At 44.5% G+C, this 18,175-nt stretch overlaps 1 protein-coding gene across 1 annotated transcript; it reads left to right on the top strand.

Moving 5' to 3' along the window:
- Positions 1-6,519: 6,519 nt before the first annotated feature.
- On the top strand, positions 6,520-17,824 carry LOC142566331 (neprilysin-like). The gene is made up of 3 exons (XM_075677254.1): positions 6,520-6,576; positions 10,772-10,848; positions 17,524-17,824. Exons 1-3 carry the CDS (start codon positions 6,544-6,546, stop codon positions 17,621-17,623), a joined length of 210 nt encoding a protein of 69 aa, XP_075533369.1. The 5' UTR covers positions 6,520-6,543; the 3' UTR covers positions 17,624-17,824.
- Positions 17,825-18,175: the final 351 nt, after the last annotated feature.

Genomic DNA, 18,175 nt, shown 5'->3' with positions numbered 1-18,175 from the left:
CCTGTAATTTGGCTGGCTAGGTCACCTGACCTCTCTCCCCTCGATTTATTTCTTTGGGGTTATCTGAAAGATCCTGCTTACATGATCGAGACGGACATCAGATTATCGCAAGACAAGGATAACGGATGTCTGCCGTACAATTCGAGCGTCGGTCATCAAGAAAGCCACTGAAGATGTGATAAGGCGGACTCAGCACTGCGTATAGCTGCAGAAGGCGACCTATTCGAACACGTCCTCTATAGCAGGAGCTGGTCTTCAACGGCGCTTACGAATTCGTAGATGATAAGGGCACACTGACATCTGATGTTTCTTTCATTTTTTCGAAGAAGGTGTCGGGATTGCCAGTTCGACTCACTTAGAAGTGGTTATTTACTTCCTTGAACGCCTCAGTTTTGCCTTTTCTCAACATGTGGGTCGCTTCCTAGTCTGCTTATATCGCTTTAATCTTATGAAAACTAAAATCGTCACTTTAAATAGGCTTTGGTTCGAAGCAAGTTTGTAGCGCGATATGTAGCTGCGTGCGCACTCTGTCGATGTGGTGCGAGGAAAGCCGGGATTTTGAAACATGCTATGCCTATTACATTGCTTTTCGCATTTCGTGCCTGGTCAGAGCGACGCTTCGGCCGCATTATCAAGGGGCTTTTGTTATCAGTGTGATCAGTCGGCCTTGAGAGGCGGATAATAAGTGTGACGTAGAGAGGAAGGAACAGCTTCAAAGCTGCGAAACCTGCTGTTGGTGCGCCTTCCGTACAATTATTAAGGTGATGTGCTGTCTCTTCGGGTTTGCGACAGGCAATGCAGTTGCTTTCAATCAGCTTATTTGAGGGGGCGCTGCTTTATGATGCGGGTGGGAGCGCAGTCACGTGGTATTTTTCACATTTCGTGAGGTTTGTTTGCCAGTCGGAAAAAAATGTACGCAATTAGTGCGTCGCATAAAACACAGCAATTAGATGTCATTTGGGGGTGCCGGGGGGAGGGATGCCTACACATACCTTATTGACACTTCGATAATTAGGATAGTACTTCTCGAATTAGATAATTATTTGCATTGTCGAATTAAATTTCAGGAACGAAAGAATTACTGGCGGCTACTGCAGTGTACTGGAAGCAATATGCACTAGGTTGTCTTCGATTAACGCGCAACTGCACTTTTTTTGGGTCTCGGTGCATGATAGTTGAGGCAGCCTGTATAATTCACTCAGTAACCGAAATAAGGCCAAGCCAATTCACTTGAACTCAGAATCAACAGCCGTCATGCGTAGGAGCGCTTGTACTCTGACTCACAGAAAAAAAAAAAAAAAAACAGAGAGGCTGCAGTTTCGCCGAAAAGGCGAAGCAGTATTAGTGATAGCGAATTATGCGACACGAAGGAAGATTACACCACCGAGAGATGCCATATTCTTGATGGTGGGAGGCTGTGGTGAGGCTGTGAAATTGAACTGTCTCCTGCTATGAGGTCTTGTAGATTCTCATACAAGGCCGTCCCTTCAGTGAACAATTCTTCGAGGTGACATGTAGTTTCTTCAGGTACAATCTATATATATATATATATATATATATATATATGCGGGAAGCTGGTCGCCCCCCCCCCCCCCCCGGGGGAAATTAAAGCTTTCCGCCTATACGAATGGATACAACACTTTTTGCAACTCAGGATTGTACTGACTGCATATAAATGAAGCGCACTTTCGTGACTGCATTGACTAAAACACGACGTCCTACTTGTTTCAACTGATGTGTCATTATTATATCCTAAAGAAATATTTCCTACAGGGATGTAGTTGGAGGTAGCTTTAGTTTGGAATGTACCGTCGCCCTACATTTTTGAAGTTCTTGTTGCAGGAGTAGTGACTAGTGCGCGTCTCAACTGCCTTTGTTGTTCTCGCAGGCGTTGCACCCCTCGCGACCACTGCGCCAGGACGTCAGGGATAACGCCATGATCGATGTCGTCTTTGAGGTGCGGACAAATTTCTGTTGAGTCGAGGCTCTTCGGCGAGTCCGTTGATACCAACTCATCTTCGTACTTTGCCCAAGAACATGGCCTGCACTGAACATATGCCTAAGCAGGCGTAAGGCACAGAGAAGGCACGCCACAAGAATGGCCGTGTGCTAATGACGCGAGAGATTATGCTCGGTTTTGCGTAAATAGTGTATTTTTTTAGACATATTGATTGAAGATATAGTTTGCAGAAGCAAAGCGGAAACTCGCGGCTTAAACCTGCAGTTAATGAAAGGGCATGACCTCTGATAGCGAACACATTTAGTGCCTGACGGAGTTGGGGAAAACTGATTATTCAAGTGAATACTAGGCTTTGTCGAAGGGTTATTACCTTGTTGCGCATGTTTCTCAGAGTTCAACGCCAGCCAGCGAATAACTTGACTCTGCTACACCTTATACTTTAACTACAATTGCCGCATCTAAGCGGCTGTGAGAGCATTGTACAATCGAAATTGACGTCATCAGTTAAGTCTCTATCTTTAAATAAATAATAACTGCGATGCTACACAAGCTAATAGGAGGCTGGGAAAATATTGTAGTTTTCATAAATAAGTACAGACATCAGTAAACTCAACATGAATCAAAAATTCCAATATCAAATAAGTGTTCTTAAAACAAGAAAGAGTGCGAACCTTGAAGATTTAAACATTATTCCAATGACTAATTAGTTCGAGGAAAGAAAACGAATACATAAAATGTTGAATTAGGGTAGTTAACTGTGCTATTGGCCTAGCGCATCGTTTACTAGATGGCATAACCTGAAGCATACGTATAAATTTGGGAGGTATCGAAGTTGTAATGTCGAGTGATTAAATGCGACAAAAATTGCGTTACGAATATAGCTTTTCTGCACAACAGCAAGGTCGATTATAAACTTCCGGCCACAGGAGTTATATATGAATATTGCACCCTGCTGTACTTTCATAGTTCACTACTATTATGCTTGGGCTAAGGATCCCATATTATTACTGCATGATCACGGATTGGACTACTAATTCTGTTAGAAGATAAGATTATGTTATGTTCCAAGAAAAGTGAGAAAAGAAGAATTGGCTGACTTGAAGTAGAAGAGAAGCTTAACTCCGACACTTGTTTAAATCGTGAATGTGCTTTCCGTCCGCAACGCATCATCATCATCATCATAATCATCATCATCATCATCATCATCTTTGTCCACTGTAGGACGAAGGCCTCTCCCTGCGATCTCCAATCCTTGTCCTGCGCCAACCGATTCCAACTGGCGACTGCGACTTTCTTAATTTCATCACCCCACCTCGTCCTCTGCCGTCCTCGACTGCGCTTCCCTTCTCTTGGCATTCATTCTGTAACCCTAATGGTCCACCGGTTATCTAACCTACGCATTACGTGAACTGCCTAGCTCCATTTCTTTTTCTTAATTTCAATGAGAAAATTGGCTAACCCTGCTTGCTCTCTGATCCACGCCGCTCTCTTCCTGTCTCTTAACGTTAAGTCTAGCATTCTTCGTTCCATCGCTCTTTGCGCAGTCCTTAACTTGTTATCAAACTTCTTTGTCAGTCTCCAAGTCTCTGCCCCATATGTCAACACCGGTAAAATGCACTGATTGTATACCTTCCTTTTTAATGATAACGGTACGATTCCAGTCAGGAGCTTCCGATGTCTGCCGTATGCGATCTAACCCATTTTTATTCTTCTGTGAATTTCCTTCTCATAGTCAGGGTTCCCTGTGATTAGTTGATCTAGGTAAACGTACTCCTTCACGGACTCTAGAGGCTGACTGGCAATCCTGAATTCTTGTTCCCTTGCGCGGTTATTCATCATTATCTTTGTCTTCTGCGTAATATTATTCAAGCCCGCTCTTCTACTCTTTCTGTTAAGGTCCTCAATCATTTGTAGTAACTCGTCCCCAGTGTTGCTGAACAGGACAATGGCATCTGCAAACCAAAGGTTGCTGAGATAATCGGCATTGATCCTGACTCCTAAGCCTTCCCAGTTTAATAGATTGAATACTTCTTCCAAGCATGCAGTGAATAGCAGTGGAGAGGTAGTGTAATCCCTTTCTTTATAGGTACCTTTCATTTGTAGTAACCTGTATATATATATATATATATATATATATATATATATATATATATATATATATATATATATATATACAGGTAAGCCTCCTGTACTCCTTGATTACGTAATGCCTCCATGACTGCTGGTATCTCTACTAGATCAAATGCATTTTCGTAATCTATGAAAGCCATATAGAGAGGCTGATTGTATGCGGATTTCTCGATTACCTAATTGGTGACATGAATGTGATCCATTGTAGTGTCCCTTCCTGAAACCAGCCTATTCGCTTGGTTCACTGAACTTAAATGTTTCCCTTATTCTATTGGCGATTATCTTGGTGAATTTGTTATATAATACTTGAAGTAAGCTAATAGGCCTATAAGTTTTCAATTCTGTAACGTCTCCCTTCTTGTATATTAGTATAATGCTGGCATTCTTCCAGTTCTCTGGCACTCTTGAAGTCGATAGACACCTCGTATAAAGAGCTGCCAGTTTTCCAAGCATTATGTCTCCTCGATCTTTGATTAAATCGTCTGTTATTCCAGATTATCCTGCCGCTTTTACCCGTTTCATGTCTTGAAGGCCCTTCTAACTTCATCACTAGTTATAGACGGAGCCTCTGTAACCTGTTCATTACTACTTCGAATAGAGGTATCCTGAGTCCTCTGGGTACAGTACAGGTCAGTATAGAATTATTCCGCTGCTTTTACTGTATCTTCGAGATTGTTGATGATATTACCCTGTTTATCTTTCAGTGAATACATCTTGGTTTCTCCTATGCAAAATTTCCTTCTCACTGATTTCACGCTGGGTCCATATATTTACTGCTTCCTCGGTCTTTCTCACGTTATATCTTGGAATATCCCTTATTTTCTCCTCGTTGATCAGTTTTGACAGTTCCGCGAATTCGATATGATCTCTTTAGTTGTACACTATCATTCCTTGTCGTTTTTTTATTAGGTCCTTTGTTACTTGGGATAACTTACTTACTAGTTGCCTTGGTGCCTTACCTGCCTCTCCAATTGCTGCTTCTGAGCCCAGCCTAGTTACGGTTTCATTCATTGCCTCTATGTCATCTTCATCTCTCTGTTCTCAGGCTGCATTTGTTTGCATATTGGTCTGCTTTTACCCAAACCCTGTCTAGATTGGCCTGATTCTCCTTGACCGATTCCTTGACCTATGATCACTGCGCTTTACCCTACCTAACACTTCTATATCCTGCACTATGCTGGGATCGGCAGAAAGTACAAAATCAATTTCATTTCTTGTTTCACCAATAGGGCTTTTCCAGATGTACTTTTTGTTTCAACGCTTCCTGAAGAAGGCGTTCATTACTCGCAGCTTATTCCTTTCTGCGAATCCTACCAACATCTCTCCTCGAGTGTTCGTAGAATCCACGCCGTAGTTGCCAATTGCTTGTTCACCAGCCTGCTTTCCCTCCACTTTTGCACTGAAGTCGTCCATGACTACAGTACACTGTTTGCACTTTTCGCATCGCTTATTCAACATCTTGATAAAACTTGTATTTCTTCATCGTCGTAACTGGAGGTAGGAGCGTAGGTTTGTGCTACCTTAAGTCTATACCTCCTATTCCGCTTTATTACGACTACTGCTACCCTCTCATTAATGCTGTGGAATTCGTTAATGTTGCCCGATATGTCCTTATGGATTAGGAATCCTGCTCTGAAATGCTTCTTATCTTGTAGTCCTCTTAGCAGAGGACCTGGCCATTTTTGAGCACTGTATAAACCTCACCAGTTCTTCTAACCTCACTAAGGCCAATGATATTAAACAATGCCTGATAGTTCCTCAAAGAGTCCTGCTAGGCTATATCTTCACTCGAGAAAGTTCGGGTGTTAAACGTTGCAACGGTCAGTTTCCATTGGCGGCCTGTCCGGGTCCAGAGATTCTTAGCACTGGCCCTCTGCTGTGTCTCAGGCCTGACCGCGGCCTTGGTCAGGTGCTCCGCAGCTGCTGGGGACTAAGAGCCATTAGTTGATCGAATGAGTGATTTGGGAGGAAGTGGTAGAATACTGCACCAGGGAGGCCAATTCCTGTTCTGGTGCGGGAATGTTTTCTATTGAAGCTTAGTGGGTCTTCTTAATTTGGTTGTACCTGGATTAGTATAGCCCCACTTGCTCTCGGCGTTTTTGGCGGCGTCAGGCGCCACTCCAAGCCTGGCAAGCAACGCCTAGCAGGCGCTTAATCGGCAGGTAACTTCCCATCAAACGAACTGCGTTTGCTGTTTGAGTGACATACACAGACTGTTTTAGAACACGGCATCTGGCAAGTCATTAGCAAAGGTCTTAAATGAAGTCTGAGCATCTTTTGTTTTCAACATCCTAAATGGCCTCCGTGAAACTCCTTGACGCCCATAAATTCAACGTATGAAATTCCTCAAGTGCATGCCGACTGTCGTTTTAACGCAGGCCTTCAAGGAAACCATGCTGGACTTTGGTTACAAGCCAGGACTGTTTATACTTCCTGGTTTCGCGGAAACATCGATGGATCAACTTTTCTTCCTCCTCTACGGCACGGTGAGCGGTTGTCACGCCGACTATCACGTGATTCTTTTCTCTTTTTCGCATTCCCCCTTATCACATAATTAGTCTTAATTAATTAACTTCGCGAATATTATAATTAGATGAAAAGTGTCGATTATAATATTGTAGAGCAACATTAAAAACGCCCGTTACAGCTTTCCGTTGATCAATACGTTCTACATAAGTTCTTTTGTTTTTTTTTTGGGGGGGGGCGTGAAAGAAGCCCGCGAATACACACAAAGTGCCACGAGCGGCCAGGCGCGCGGCAATTTTGCATGTCTTGAGCAACAGAAAGCTGTATCGGGAGTTTTTTATGGTGCTCTACAATTTTCTCATTTACACTATTAATCTAATTATAATATTTGAGACGTTGATTAATCAATTAGGGCTAAATGTGCAGTTAGGTGTAATGCAAATAATTATAATCTGAGTATCTCCAAGTGATGGCAAATATTATTACATTGGTTCTGTCCAGGTACGTGGCATTCGCATATTTTAAAATATTGGTGCATGATAGTTGGGGCACCCTGTATATAGACAGGGTGTTTCAGCGAACACTTTCAAATATTCTTAATGGTTGCCTGTGGCGAATAGCACAATTCTAGTTCATGAGGTGGCCTACTCGAAGCGGAGGACACTACTTGCACAAAAATTGAAATGCCTAATCGACTAATTTAAAAAAATCACTAATTAACTGGTTAACTAATTACCTTATGGCTCATATTGCAATTTACAAATTCTATAGTAAGATGTAACTTGAAAAACAGCAGTTGGTAACCAAGGCACGCGGACCGCGCGGGTTTGTTTTACTGTGTTACTCTGCCTGCGAGCAAACAAAATCGTCGTCATGCGAACTTTTCAAAATGGCGTCGTACTTGATACTTCTGGAGCGTCTGCAGTTCTTGATGAGTCTTTCCATCGGCGGAAGCAATGAGGTGTACAACAGACATGGACAAAGTGTTAGAGTCTGAGCATTTCACTCTTCAAAAGTCCGCGGTACAGTTCGTTTCATTGCTGAGCCCATTTTAATCATGAAACTTCACTGCCAACTGAAGTGAAACTTGACAATATATAGTTGTAGCGAAGCAAGCGTTTTTTTTTCAGTTCAATAAAGAATTAGGCTTTCATCATTCCACTATAATAGGCGTAGGAAAACATATAAAATTACGCGTTAATAATTTCATTTTGTTACCGTCTTATTTAGGTTGCAGAGAAACATTGAAGTAAGAACTATTTGCAGGCTCGCGAAGGAACGGTGGCTGGCGGTTATCAGGGCGTGGGCGGGGCTTCACTGCAGAGTTAAGCTGTATCAGACTGTAGCCGTGGAACTCGCAAGGCGGGTCCATTTGGAACGAATTCTCAGGATGACAGCAGGGGAGGTATTCTGTAAGAGTCCACCTATTGGACACGTTCATTCCATCTGCTATTGAAATTCTGATTGGATGTTGTGGGATGAGCCTCCGCAGAAGCGAGGCGCCACAGCCTATCAGCACTTGAGCAGCAGACGAAATGGTCATTTCCACTAGGTGGACTTTTACAGAACACCTCCGTCGTTTCTAGATATTTTTCCCGAAATTTGCGGAGATACGCATTGGCGTTCCAGTTACTTTCTTAACAAAACGTCGTTTATGCATTTAAGCACAAAATTATCTGGAACGCCAATGCATTTCTCCGCAAATTTCGGGAATTAATATCTCGAAACTGATGCCACCCTGAGAATTGGTTCAAAATGGATCAGTCTTGCGAACTCCACGGCTAGAATTTGTAAATTGCAGTATGAGCCAAAAAGTAATTAGTTAAGAACTTAATTAGTAAGTTCTGTGAATTAGTCGAGTATACGTTTCAGTTTATCAATTTTTTATGCAAGTAATGTCCGCCTCTTCAAGTAGACCAGCTCATGAACGAGAATTGTGATGATGACACACTCGATGACCGCGGACACTCGCTGTCAAACGCTGGCGTGAGGAAACGCGGCAGCAGCAGCGAGCGAAGTGACCTTCGTGCTGTTTATCGCTTCAACGCAAACTAGGCGACGAGAACAAAGCGCACACGAAACTAGGAACCGTCTGCAGATCGCTTTCAAGATATAGCGCGCGCGACGGTGCTAAGTATTACGAAGTTGCTGCCGGATTAGAACGCCATCCCCCCCTCCCTCTCTCCCATCCCTACACGGTCCTTCGCGCGACGGAAGACGGCGCGTTTGCTCTCAGCATTCCTCGCTTGCGCGCATCAGATTTATCCGCGATCGTCGGCTCCCCTCGCGCGCGTTCACTCGCACGTACAGAGTACGACGCGCGGCGCGCGGCGACGGTTTTATCGCCCGTGGACTTCATACGGAACCTCATGGTGACGGCGATGCCGACAGCAAAAATTGGCCTGGAGTGTCCATGCAGCTGCTATCGCAACAAAAATAAATATTTGATGCTTCGTTAGGAATATGCAAACAACATAGAATTAATTCTAGAAGGCTTCGCATTTTTTTGAAAAATGATAGCTGGTACTCCTTGTACCTGTATGATGCATTATAAGTTAATCCTCCGTTTAGGTGTGGATTGTGAGAGTATATTAATAGCATATAGCGTACGAGCGATTTTTCCTGTGTGAAGTGCAGTGTTTGTTACAGTATATGCAGGGTGTTTCAGGTAACTTGAACCAAGGATTTAAAGAAAGTGGTTAAACGCAGATGAACGAAACCAAGGACATATGGTTTGCCGTCATGTGGCGTTCCTTGGATTATTTCTTATATACCGCTTAATTAGTTAGTTAACTAAGATCAATTATGCGAAATTCTTAGTTCACTTTAGTGCCAAGTGTGATATTTTTCTCTGTAGCGTCTCTTTAACCGTTTAGGCTCGTAAAGGAGATCGGATTCTTCCTTTCCGCAAGGAAGCACTACGAAGAAGCAAACACTCCTCGGTTATGTGTCGCCCAGCGTCGACGCCTTCGTCTAAAGGAGTGTCCGTGCGAAAGACAATGCGAAAGACTCGTGCCAAAGGAGTTTGACAAGGAGTTTGTGTGATAAAAGGTGGACTGCAGTCTTTGCAAACTCCCTAATCCGAAGCTACGAGGAAGTAACTGATGAAAAAAGACAAAAAAGAGACACTAGCTGAGTCTTGTTGAATTACGTCGCGCAGAAGCCGTGCTGTGGAGGTTTAAACGATGAAATGGCCTTAATAATATGGGAATGAGCAATCCGCTATAATGTAACCCCCTGCCGCGCTTAATGAAGGTACGTCACAACTTCTCTAGTTCTTCTATTATAGGGAGAAGAAATGACAACTGTTGAACTGTCATTACTGTAAAGGTATCTGCTAGTTCCTACCCCTGACTAGTCGGAAAAACAGTAGTGCCTACACGTTTTCCCATGTTGCTTCGAACTCCATGTGCCGTCTTTGATATCTTTCGAACGAATCATCCACGTGAACCTCTAAAAGCATCAACCTTGTCGTGCTAACGGGTCTTCTGCGCAGGGAGCTCGTTTATTGATTATGACGAAACTAAAATTTAAAGAGAAATGCTAAGATTAGGGCACTGAAAAATTTTCCTTCGAATACTATACGTACTCCTTGAGTGTCCTTTGCTGCCAACGATGCCGATGTGCTAGCGAAGCTGTAGCCGCAGCCGCACCTACAAGCCATTCATCTACTCAGATTTGTGTCGTAGCATGACTGAAGAAAGTGTGCGTTCTGTCCAATAAAGCACCCGTGACTCCGTTTTCGACAGAAGTTGCGTGGCTCCTAATGAGCACGAAAGCATCGTATTCTACGTACAGTATACCGAACACTATGCGTGGTGCACAATTTATTGAAGTAAACTTCTCGTTTTGCACAATTTGTCTGTTGTTTCGTTATTCGAAATGTAAGGACAAACATACAATTTCCTACACCCGTTATGTCGGCTGCCACATCAAGGCATTGCAAGTTGCTGGACACACACTGGCATTGAATGTCCAAGTCTCGTCATTTGCATACCGCATATGTTATGAGCCACTGTACGTTTAAATCACGGAATACAGCCCTGATTGAGTATTGCGTGTATAGTGGGTAACCTGCTATCGTGCTGACCTGCAATGTTAAAGCAGATCTGTTCTACGTACTACGTACCAATCCGCTCTACGTACTTCGGCTGAAGGTCAGCTTAGGCTGCTAGATTTTCACGAGCGCGCTGATTTGCTTTTCCTCTTTTTCAGAGCCAATGCGAGGTGACTTCCCAAGAAGCTGCGCTGGCCGATGAAATCATTAGCGCATCACATCCGCGACGTTATCGGTAAGTCGCAATTGCCGGTGAGCCGTATGTTTTATTACATTTGGCAGATATCCTCACGTGATGAGTAGCAGCTCACCAATAACCTCCAAAGTATGTAATCAATGTACTCTGCCAATGCTCACGTATGGCTCGAAGCCTACTAGCGAAAAGCATGAATGGAAATTGGGAACAGCACAACAATCAGTGGAAATGAAAATGATATGTTTTTTTCTTGCTTCTTTTGTAAATATTTGACCAGTGTTTGTACCTGCACGCCCACCCTGCGAAAATCCCTTCCTGGGATTGCAGTATCGCTAAATAAATAAATAAATAAATAAATAAATAAATAAATAAATATAGGCTAACAGGAAGTCAAGGAAGGGCAAGACACGTAATTCGTATATGAACGAAACGGTGGCCCTTAGAGTAGAAGAGCCAATACCGGAAGGAAGAAAACGTAGCTGGTGGAGGATCATATGGGGTGCTGAGATTAGGAAATTCGCCAGCATAGGGCATGTTAGGCAGGCGCCGGACATGGGTGATCTGTAAGCAGCTGCAATTACATAGCGCTGCAACACTCGGGCATGATTAGCCCGTAAAGGATTACGGTATAGCTAAAAAAAACGCAGTTTCGCCCAATAGGCAAAACGTTGACAGCGATAGCAAAGTATTAGGCTGTCACACGAAGCAAAGCTCGAGGTTTTAAGGCGACGGTGGAAACGTGCGTAACAAACAACCAATTCGATGCGTATAATCAGAGCGACAATGATGAATACGTAATATCTGCATGCCGCGAAGTGTGCTATGAGTTGTGTATGTCTGTCACAGCACCCCATTCTGTACACGCGTCTTGTTCACTCATGACGCACTGTTCGAGCATTGTAGTTAGGGCTTCGGCGGAATAAGCGACCTGCTCGACGTGGCTGAAGTAAAAGGTTTGAGCAAATGCCTATCATAAAAAGTTCTTGGCAGTGAAGCAAAAACAAAACGCATGCGCAAAGGTGCATGTAGTTCCTCCTTGTTGGGCAATACAGCGTAGTGCCGAAGTACACAAAAGCCAGTGTTATCGCGAGCGGCGATTTAAAAAAAAACGCGAAAGAAAAACACGACTTTCTCAGAAAACGCATGAAATACTGGGTCACCACTTTGCGCTACAAGAGATACTGCTGACGCATTGCTTATTGCTGCGTAAATCTTGCGCCTATTTCGTGCCTGTCATACGCAAAGATTCCGCATCATGAGGGTATAGCTATACGGGCTTCTTGGCATATGTGGTACTTTCTACTTCGTTGTAGCACAGGCAGACCGACCGGACGCACGGAAAGGCACATAAGACAACACAAAGCGCTTTGTCTTGTGTGCCTTTCTGTGTGTGTGGTCGTTTTTCCTGCGCTAGAACTAACTAGATTCTGTGCAAGTTTTTCACTTCTACAGTTATCCAGTCTTTGTTCTTGCGCCTCCCTGGCGTTCCGCTTCCTTGTGCGCTTGGTTGCATCCACAGCGTGACGCGCCTATGACGACGTCATATAGATACCGCCAACGTTCTGCGCTACATGCGGTGCACACCTCTTTGAGCCCCTGGCGTCATATGTCACTTCGCGGCGCGGCACCGTCGCTCGAACACTTTGCGCCGTTCTATTCATAGCAGCTGGCGTCATGCTGCCCCCCCCCCCCCCTTGCCCCCACGTCCAGCGCCGTGCCCACTACGAGGCACGCCATCGCATACTTCTCTGTGATATGTGCCATTAGTTGCTCCTATCGCTACGAGACAACTTTAAAGGCTTACATGAGAACCTACAGGGATTTAGGTAAATGTGTGCGAGTTTTCAGCCGGATGCTTACATTGTTCTGTCCCGCAGCGATCGTTTTCAAACCCCTAACATATTTTGCTCGCCGAGCGCTTAAAATAAATTCAATAATAATTAATTTTCGTTTCAATAAACTGAGCGCACTTCTCAAAGAATATTGAATCTGTCCATATGACACACTAAATGTCTCTGCAAAGGTTCAGTACGCCACCCACAGGGCTCAGACTACAGCGAACGTTTGAAAATTCCAAACACGTATTTTATGCAAAGGGCTCGCTGGGCACTTATGACAAAATTAGTCATTATTTGTGCGCTTTCTATTTACCTGAGGGCATAGAAAATGAGACTGTCTACAGTATGCACCATATCTGTGCAAATTTTCAGCTAGCTACTTCAATTGCCTCAGAATCTAACAATTGTTCGAAATCGCTGAAGTTCCGCAGGCACGGGCCGCACGCAAACGAGGCAGTTATGGCGCAGAACCCACAGTAATGTCTGGCGCAGGAAAACGCGTGCCAGATAATGCTGCGGGCCTTACCTGTTTGCGTCACAAGTCACACGGGACCAAAATTTACGGGCATGTCTGTATGAAGCAGCGAGCCGCTCGCTGCTTTCTATATGGTAGCACTGCTCATGAGACGGGGCCATAAATAACGAGTGCTGTCTAGTACCCGAGGAGGGATACCTCGCTAGCACCAGGGGTCAGTGGACGGATCACTTGACGTAGTTCGACGCTTTCGACTAAAGGCCGAACGGCTTTTCGACTTATCACTAATGGCGCATTTCACTGGTTGCTCTGGAGCATTCTAGAACACTCTGGTGGCGTGCTTTAGCTTGGGCTGGCTGATATCGAGCGCTCGGAGCACATTCAACTGGTTCATTCAGAGCGCCGCGCTCCATCTCAGAGCGCTCGGAGGCGCTCTCAGCTTCGAGCTGGGAGTAGTAGCTCGAAGCTGTCCGATTTCTCGTGGCTTGTGGCTTGTCCGATTTCTCGGGTAGCAGCTGAACATTCGGCTCGGGCAGGCCTTCTCTGGCTCCAATCCCACGAGTTCTCGGCATCACTGCAATTTTAATTGGAGTGTGGTAGGAACCGCTCGAATCCAACATAATACTCACTGAACCACCGTCAAGCTGACGCATGCAGGGACTGAGAGTGGTTGACACGATTGAGTAAATTATCGATTGAGTGAGTCCTTGAATTTGCACAACGTCGCGTATATCATATATACAAGGCCGAACTTAACATTGTATTTAATTGAAACCTTAAATCCACGTGCAAGTTTAACACGGAAACACCTTTGTACAGTCACTCGCACGTCGTTACATTCTGGGGAGAGTACCACTTGTAGCAGTACATCTCCTTGGACGTGTGGTTTTGTTCGTATTTGTACAAGGGTATAGATGAAAATGGCATGGGGAAGATCGGTCCGGGAATATCCGCGAAACGGAGATGAGGAAGCTACTTTTGCTAGAAGCGAAGCGGGTCTCGTATGCTGTTGAACATGTGAAAAATATGTGAACGCTAAATGATGCTCTTAGCGAAGACATTAGTGAATGCGGACGCCACGCGAAAGTGAGGAAGGCAAATTGCAGAGCTTCCACCCTCTTACTCTCTTTCGCTTCGCACCGGTTTATATTCAGCTTTCTTTCTACGCTGGTAGAATGATAGGCCACCGTAACCTCTAAACGAATGTAATAACGTACGAGCTCTTCTGGGCTCGCTTCGGCCTGCCGCATTATTGTTCTTATTCGACCGTCACGTTTACGGCTGCATGCGTCGTACCATCGTAACGTCGTGCATTATAGCGCTCGCTACATGCCTCCAATACTGAAGACGTCATGAGACGCGTAAGTACAGCGGCTATGAGCTACTTCGAGAAGCTACATACGACGTCAATTCGACAAAGGGCGCTCATTTCGCCTAAAAAGCGCTGCTCATTTTCCCACATGCGGGGTACTTTAGGCGCCGCCACGCTGTTCGAAGGCCCGGAAGCGTAAGATATGGAGCACGTTGCATAGTGCATCACGCAGATCAATGAAGGTAAAGCTACTGGAACGGATATATTAGCATGCATCAAACTGAAGATCCAGTCTACGCAACGAAGCATGACTTTCCTTACATGATGAGGAGGAAAGCGCCATTTTCTCGCCTAGCCGTATTGCCTTTTCTGCAGGAAGTTGGTGCGCCTTTGCCAGACTTTATGCACACGAGGTCTGATACACATCCGTGGAATGTCTCCCAGTTTTCACTTAGACCCACTGTACTTGCACACTGTAGTTCTCATATTACAGTACGAGCGCTCAAAATTATAACCAAGTCGGTGCCGGAAATATTGCCAGTGAATTAAATAGCAGTGCGTGCGACGGAACCTTTTTTTCTTTTGCCATTAGCCGGTTTTAAGATGGCGCACGATAAAGACTTGAGTGTACGCTATATTAATTCTCAGAAGTCTGAAAACCGTTCGCTCAGCACCGCGAACTCCTGGACGTCCGACAATACTCTCTTCGAAGAAACGCATTCAGATACAGTACTTTTCCTATATGGCTACAGCGACACTGTACGTTATTATCAGTAAAGCGCATGGAAAAAATAAAATAAAATAAAGGGGATAACTTCGCATCCCTACGTGAAAGTAGCAGGAACCTGTAAAGAAAGCCTAATGTCCATAGTCTTTACCATAGCAACATTGCATTTGCTCGAGCCCACATTCTTCCCGCTCTTCTCATCTCCACTCGCGCAGACCACGTCCATAAAGTAAGTGCTATATTCGCCAGGGCTAACACTTATCGAAATTCGCCTCTGGTTTTATCTATTGCCTAATGGAACTCACTACCTTCAAGGACTAAGGCTTATCAAAATTCGCCTCTGGTTTTACCTATTGCCGAATGGAACTTCCTACCTTCAAGGACTAACGCTTATCAAAATTCGCCTCTGGTTTTATGTATTGCCGAATGGAATTCAGTACCTTCAAAGACTAACGCTTATAAACATTCGCCTCTGGTTTTATCTATTGCCGAATGGAACTCACTACCTTCAAGCATTGTCTCGCTTACGGAATCATCATCATTTTATGTAGCACTGCTAACCTTCTTAGAGTGTATCAACCTGCCTGGACCCGTATGTATGCTTGAATATTTAACAGTATTTTCATGTGCTTAGCATTGTATAACATTCCTTCCGTTTCATCTGATATGTACTGTAGGTTGTTTACGTAATTCATCCTTCGATTGTATTTTTAAACTCATGTTCTGATGGGGACTGGTCATGTCCATCGCGTTTTGAGTTCGTTTGCGTTTGTCCCACTACCAGATATTGGATAAACTCAGTTTCTCTTTACTTTCTTTCTGTCCTTTCTTTTTCTGTTTCCTTTTTCTTTGTTTCTGTTCGACGTTTTGATCATGTGTTTTTAAATTTTGTTCTTGTACCTAACGTCTTCCTATAGTATTTACAATGTACACATAGCACTTACACTAGACCTTTTCCACCACCCCCCTCCATGTAATCACTTAACCGGCCCTCAGGGTACCCAAATAAATAAATAAATAAAAATAAAAATGTGCTCCTCGGAAAGGGAACTTCGCACTTGAAGGATCTTTCCACAAGACTCATTTGCCTATCCAAAAGGCAGATGAAGCATTACGATGTTATGCTTTCGATGTGCTAAACAGAGGAGTGACTGTGCCGCGTATGCACAGAAGTGGCTGTCTCAGTGGCAAAGTGTCGAATAGCCGGTTTAACGTCCCAAAGGCTGTGGCAGACGCGGTAGCTGGGGCTCCTCATTTGTTATGACCGCCTGGAGGGGGGGGGGGGGGGTTCTAACGTACAGTCAACCTCAAAATTTGACGTACCACGGCATCTGAGCAAAAGCTGAATACCTCCATAGCGCGACAACGAAGCCTGGTATTCGCATTTCCAGCCTCTACCACGCCGGGTGTTTCAGGTAACTTGAACCACGGATTTAAAAAAAAGTGGTTAGGCACAGCTGAATGGAACCAACGGAACATGGTTTGCAGTCATGTGGCGCTCCTTAGAGTATATCTTATATTTCGCTTCATTAGTTAATTAACTAAAATCAATTATGGAAACTTTTCGGTATTCACATTATAGTGGCAAGTGCTTTTCATTGCGTTGCAGAGGGGGGTTCAGAAACGACCGATCCAATTTTTTGTGGCAACGTACATGCTGCGTTTCATTCTCCCCGCCCTCCCCCTCCCCTCGGAATGTGGCCAGCGCTGCCGACAATCACACCCCCTGAACTGGTGCTCAGCAGCATATCGATATTAGAGAGACTGAGCCACCGCGGGGGGCCGGTCGCAGTGTATGCCTCGCCAGTTGGGCAGAAGGACATTAGCTGGCAAATGTTCACTTTACAGATTTGCGCTTGCTGCGTCGAAGACATAAGCACTCGTGGAAGTGTTTCTAAAATTCGCTTTTTACAGATGCGTGCAACGTTTGTTCAGCTCACCCGTTGCCGTTGCTGTCTCAGTCCGCGCTTCTCGTAACGCGTGATTAATAATAACCATCGTGAATTGAAAGGTCACCAGCTGCAGCCTCAGCCTCTTGTGTCGGCGGCTGCATTAGTAGCTTTAGGATTTCATGTGACTTGTAATTAAAACTCTGAAAGCGTCTTACGTGTGGGCCTCACGAAAGTTTTCATGTGCGTGATTGTGACGACCTCTTATACATTTCAAGAACGTAGTGGTTGCGCGTCCCACGGTAATTTTTTTGATGAAAGCAGTGTCTTCTATTAAAAACGTAATCATCGCTCTTTACACTACGAGGGCTCTGCTCACTGCGGCTCACTGAACGCGAACTTAAAACGCTTTTTCATTCCATTGTGCGTAACCTGGGCATTTATGCGGGTTTGTATTTGGTCTTTTCTCACAGGGTTAATCACGCTCTGCAAAACAGCAGAGTCTTCTCCCGCGCCTTCATGTGTGCCAACAACACCGAAATGAACCCGAAGAAAAAGTGCAAAGTGTGGTGAATCGCTTCGAAGACGCTACGCTTTCCTTCAAATGCTGAAAGTTTGTGCTTTGACGACAGTGAACTGTCGAAGGCAGATATGGTGACAGAAGCGGCCATGTTGTTCAAACTTTTGTGCAAAGACTGGGGCATTTTTTTTTACTCGCTTGAGATTTTCTCTTTTTCTTTTTTTTAACGCTAAAGAAGCCTACTTTTTCTGTGATGTGATGTTTTCTATTTATTGGTGCTAGAAAAAAAAAAGGAGCAAAGTGCTCCGTTGGCTTCACCTTGACGTTGTCCGCATAGTGTGCGCTCCGAGTATGCGTTGTCCGAGCATGCGCTTAGTATGCACACGAGTCAAAATGAGTTCATGTGTTCTACACCAACAGTCGAAAGTGTTGGTTCACTTCGTGTTGTCAGCTTCTTCTTTCGTGAGCTGGCACAATAGCCTGTATTTTATTTATCTGATGGGCCAAGGCCTTTAAGGGGAGGCTCTTGCAGCAAATGAGAAAGCTAGACTGCTGGGGTCTGTGACACAACAGGAGCAAGAATTGACACCAGGTATCGTACACAC

The sequence above is a fragment of the Dermacentor variabilis genome, unplaced genomic scaffold, assembly GCF_050947875.1.
Source record: "Dermacentor variabilis isolate Ectoservices unplaced genomic scaffold, ASM5094787v1 scaffold_12, whole genome shotgun sequence".
Classification (NCBI taxonomy): Eukaryota; Metazoa; Arthropoda; class Arachnida; order Ixodida; family Ixodidae; genus Dermacentor; species Dermacentor variabilis.
Note: the sequence above shows the minus strand (reverse complement) of the source record. Positions and strands in the feature narration are given on the sequence as shown.

Coding starts and splice junctions, on each gene's coding strand:
- LOC142566331 (XM_075677254.1), top strand. CDS start 6,544: ATGGATCAACTTTTCTTCCTCCTCTACGGCACG. Junction 6,577..10,771: donor TCTTCCTCCTCTACGGCACG/GTGAGCGGTTGT, acceptor CCTCTTTTTCAG/AGCCAATGCGAGGTGACTTC. Junction 10,849..17,523: donor TCACATCCGCGACGTTATCG/GTAAGTCGCAAT, acceptor CTTTTCTCACAG/GGTTAATCACGCTCTGCAAA.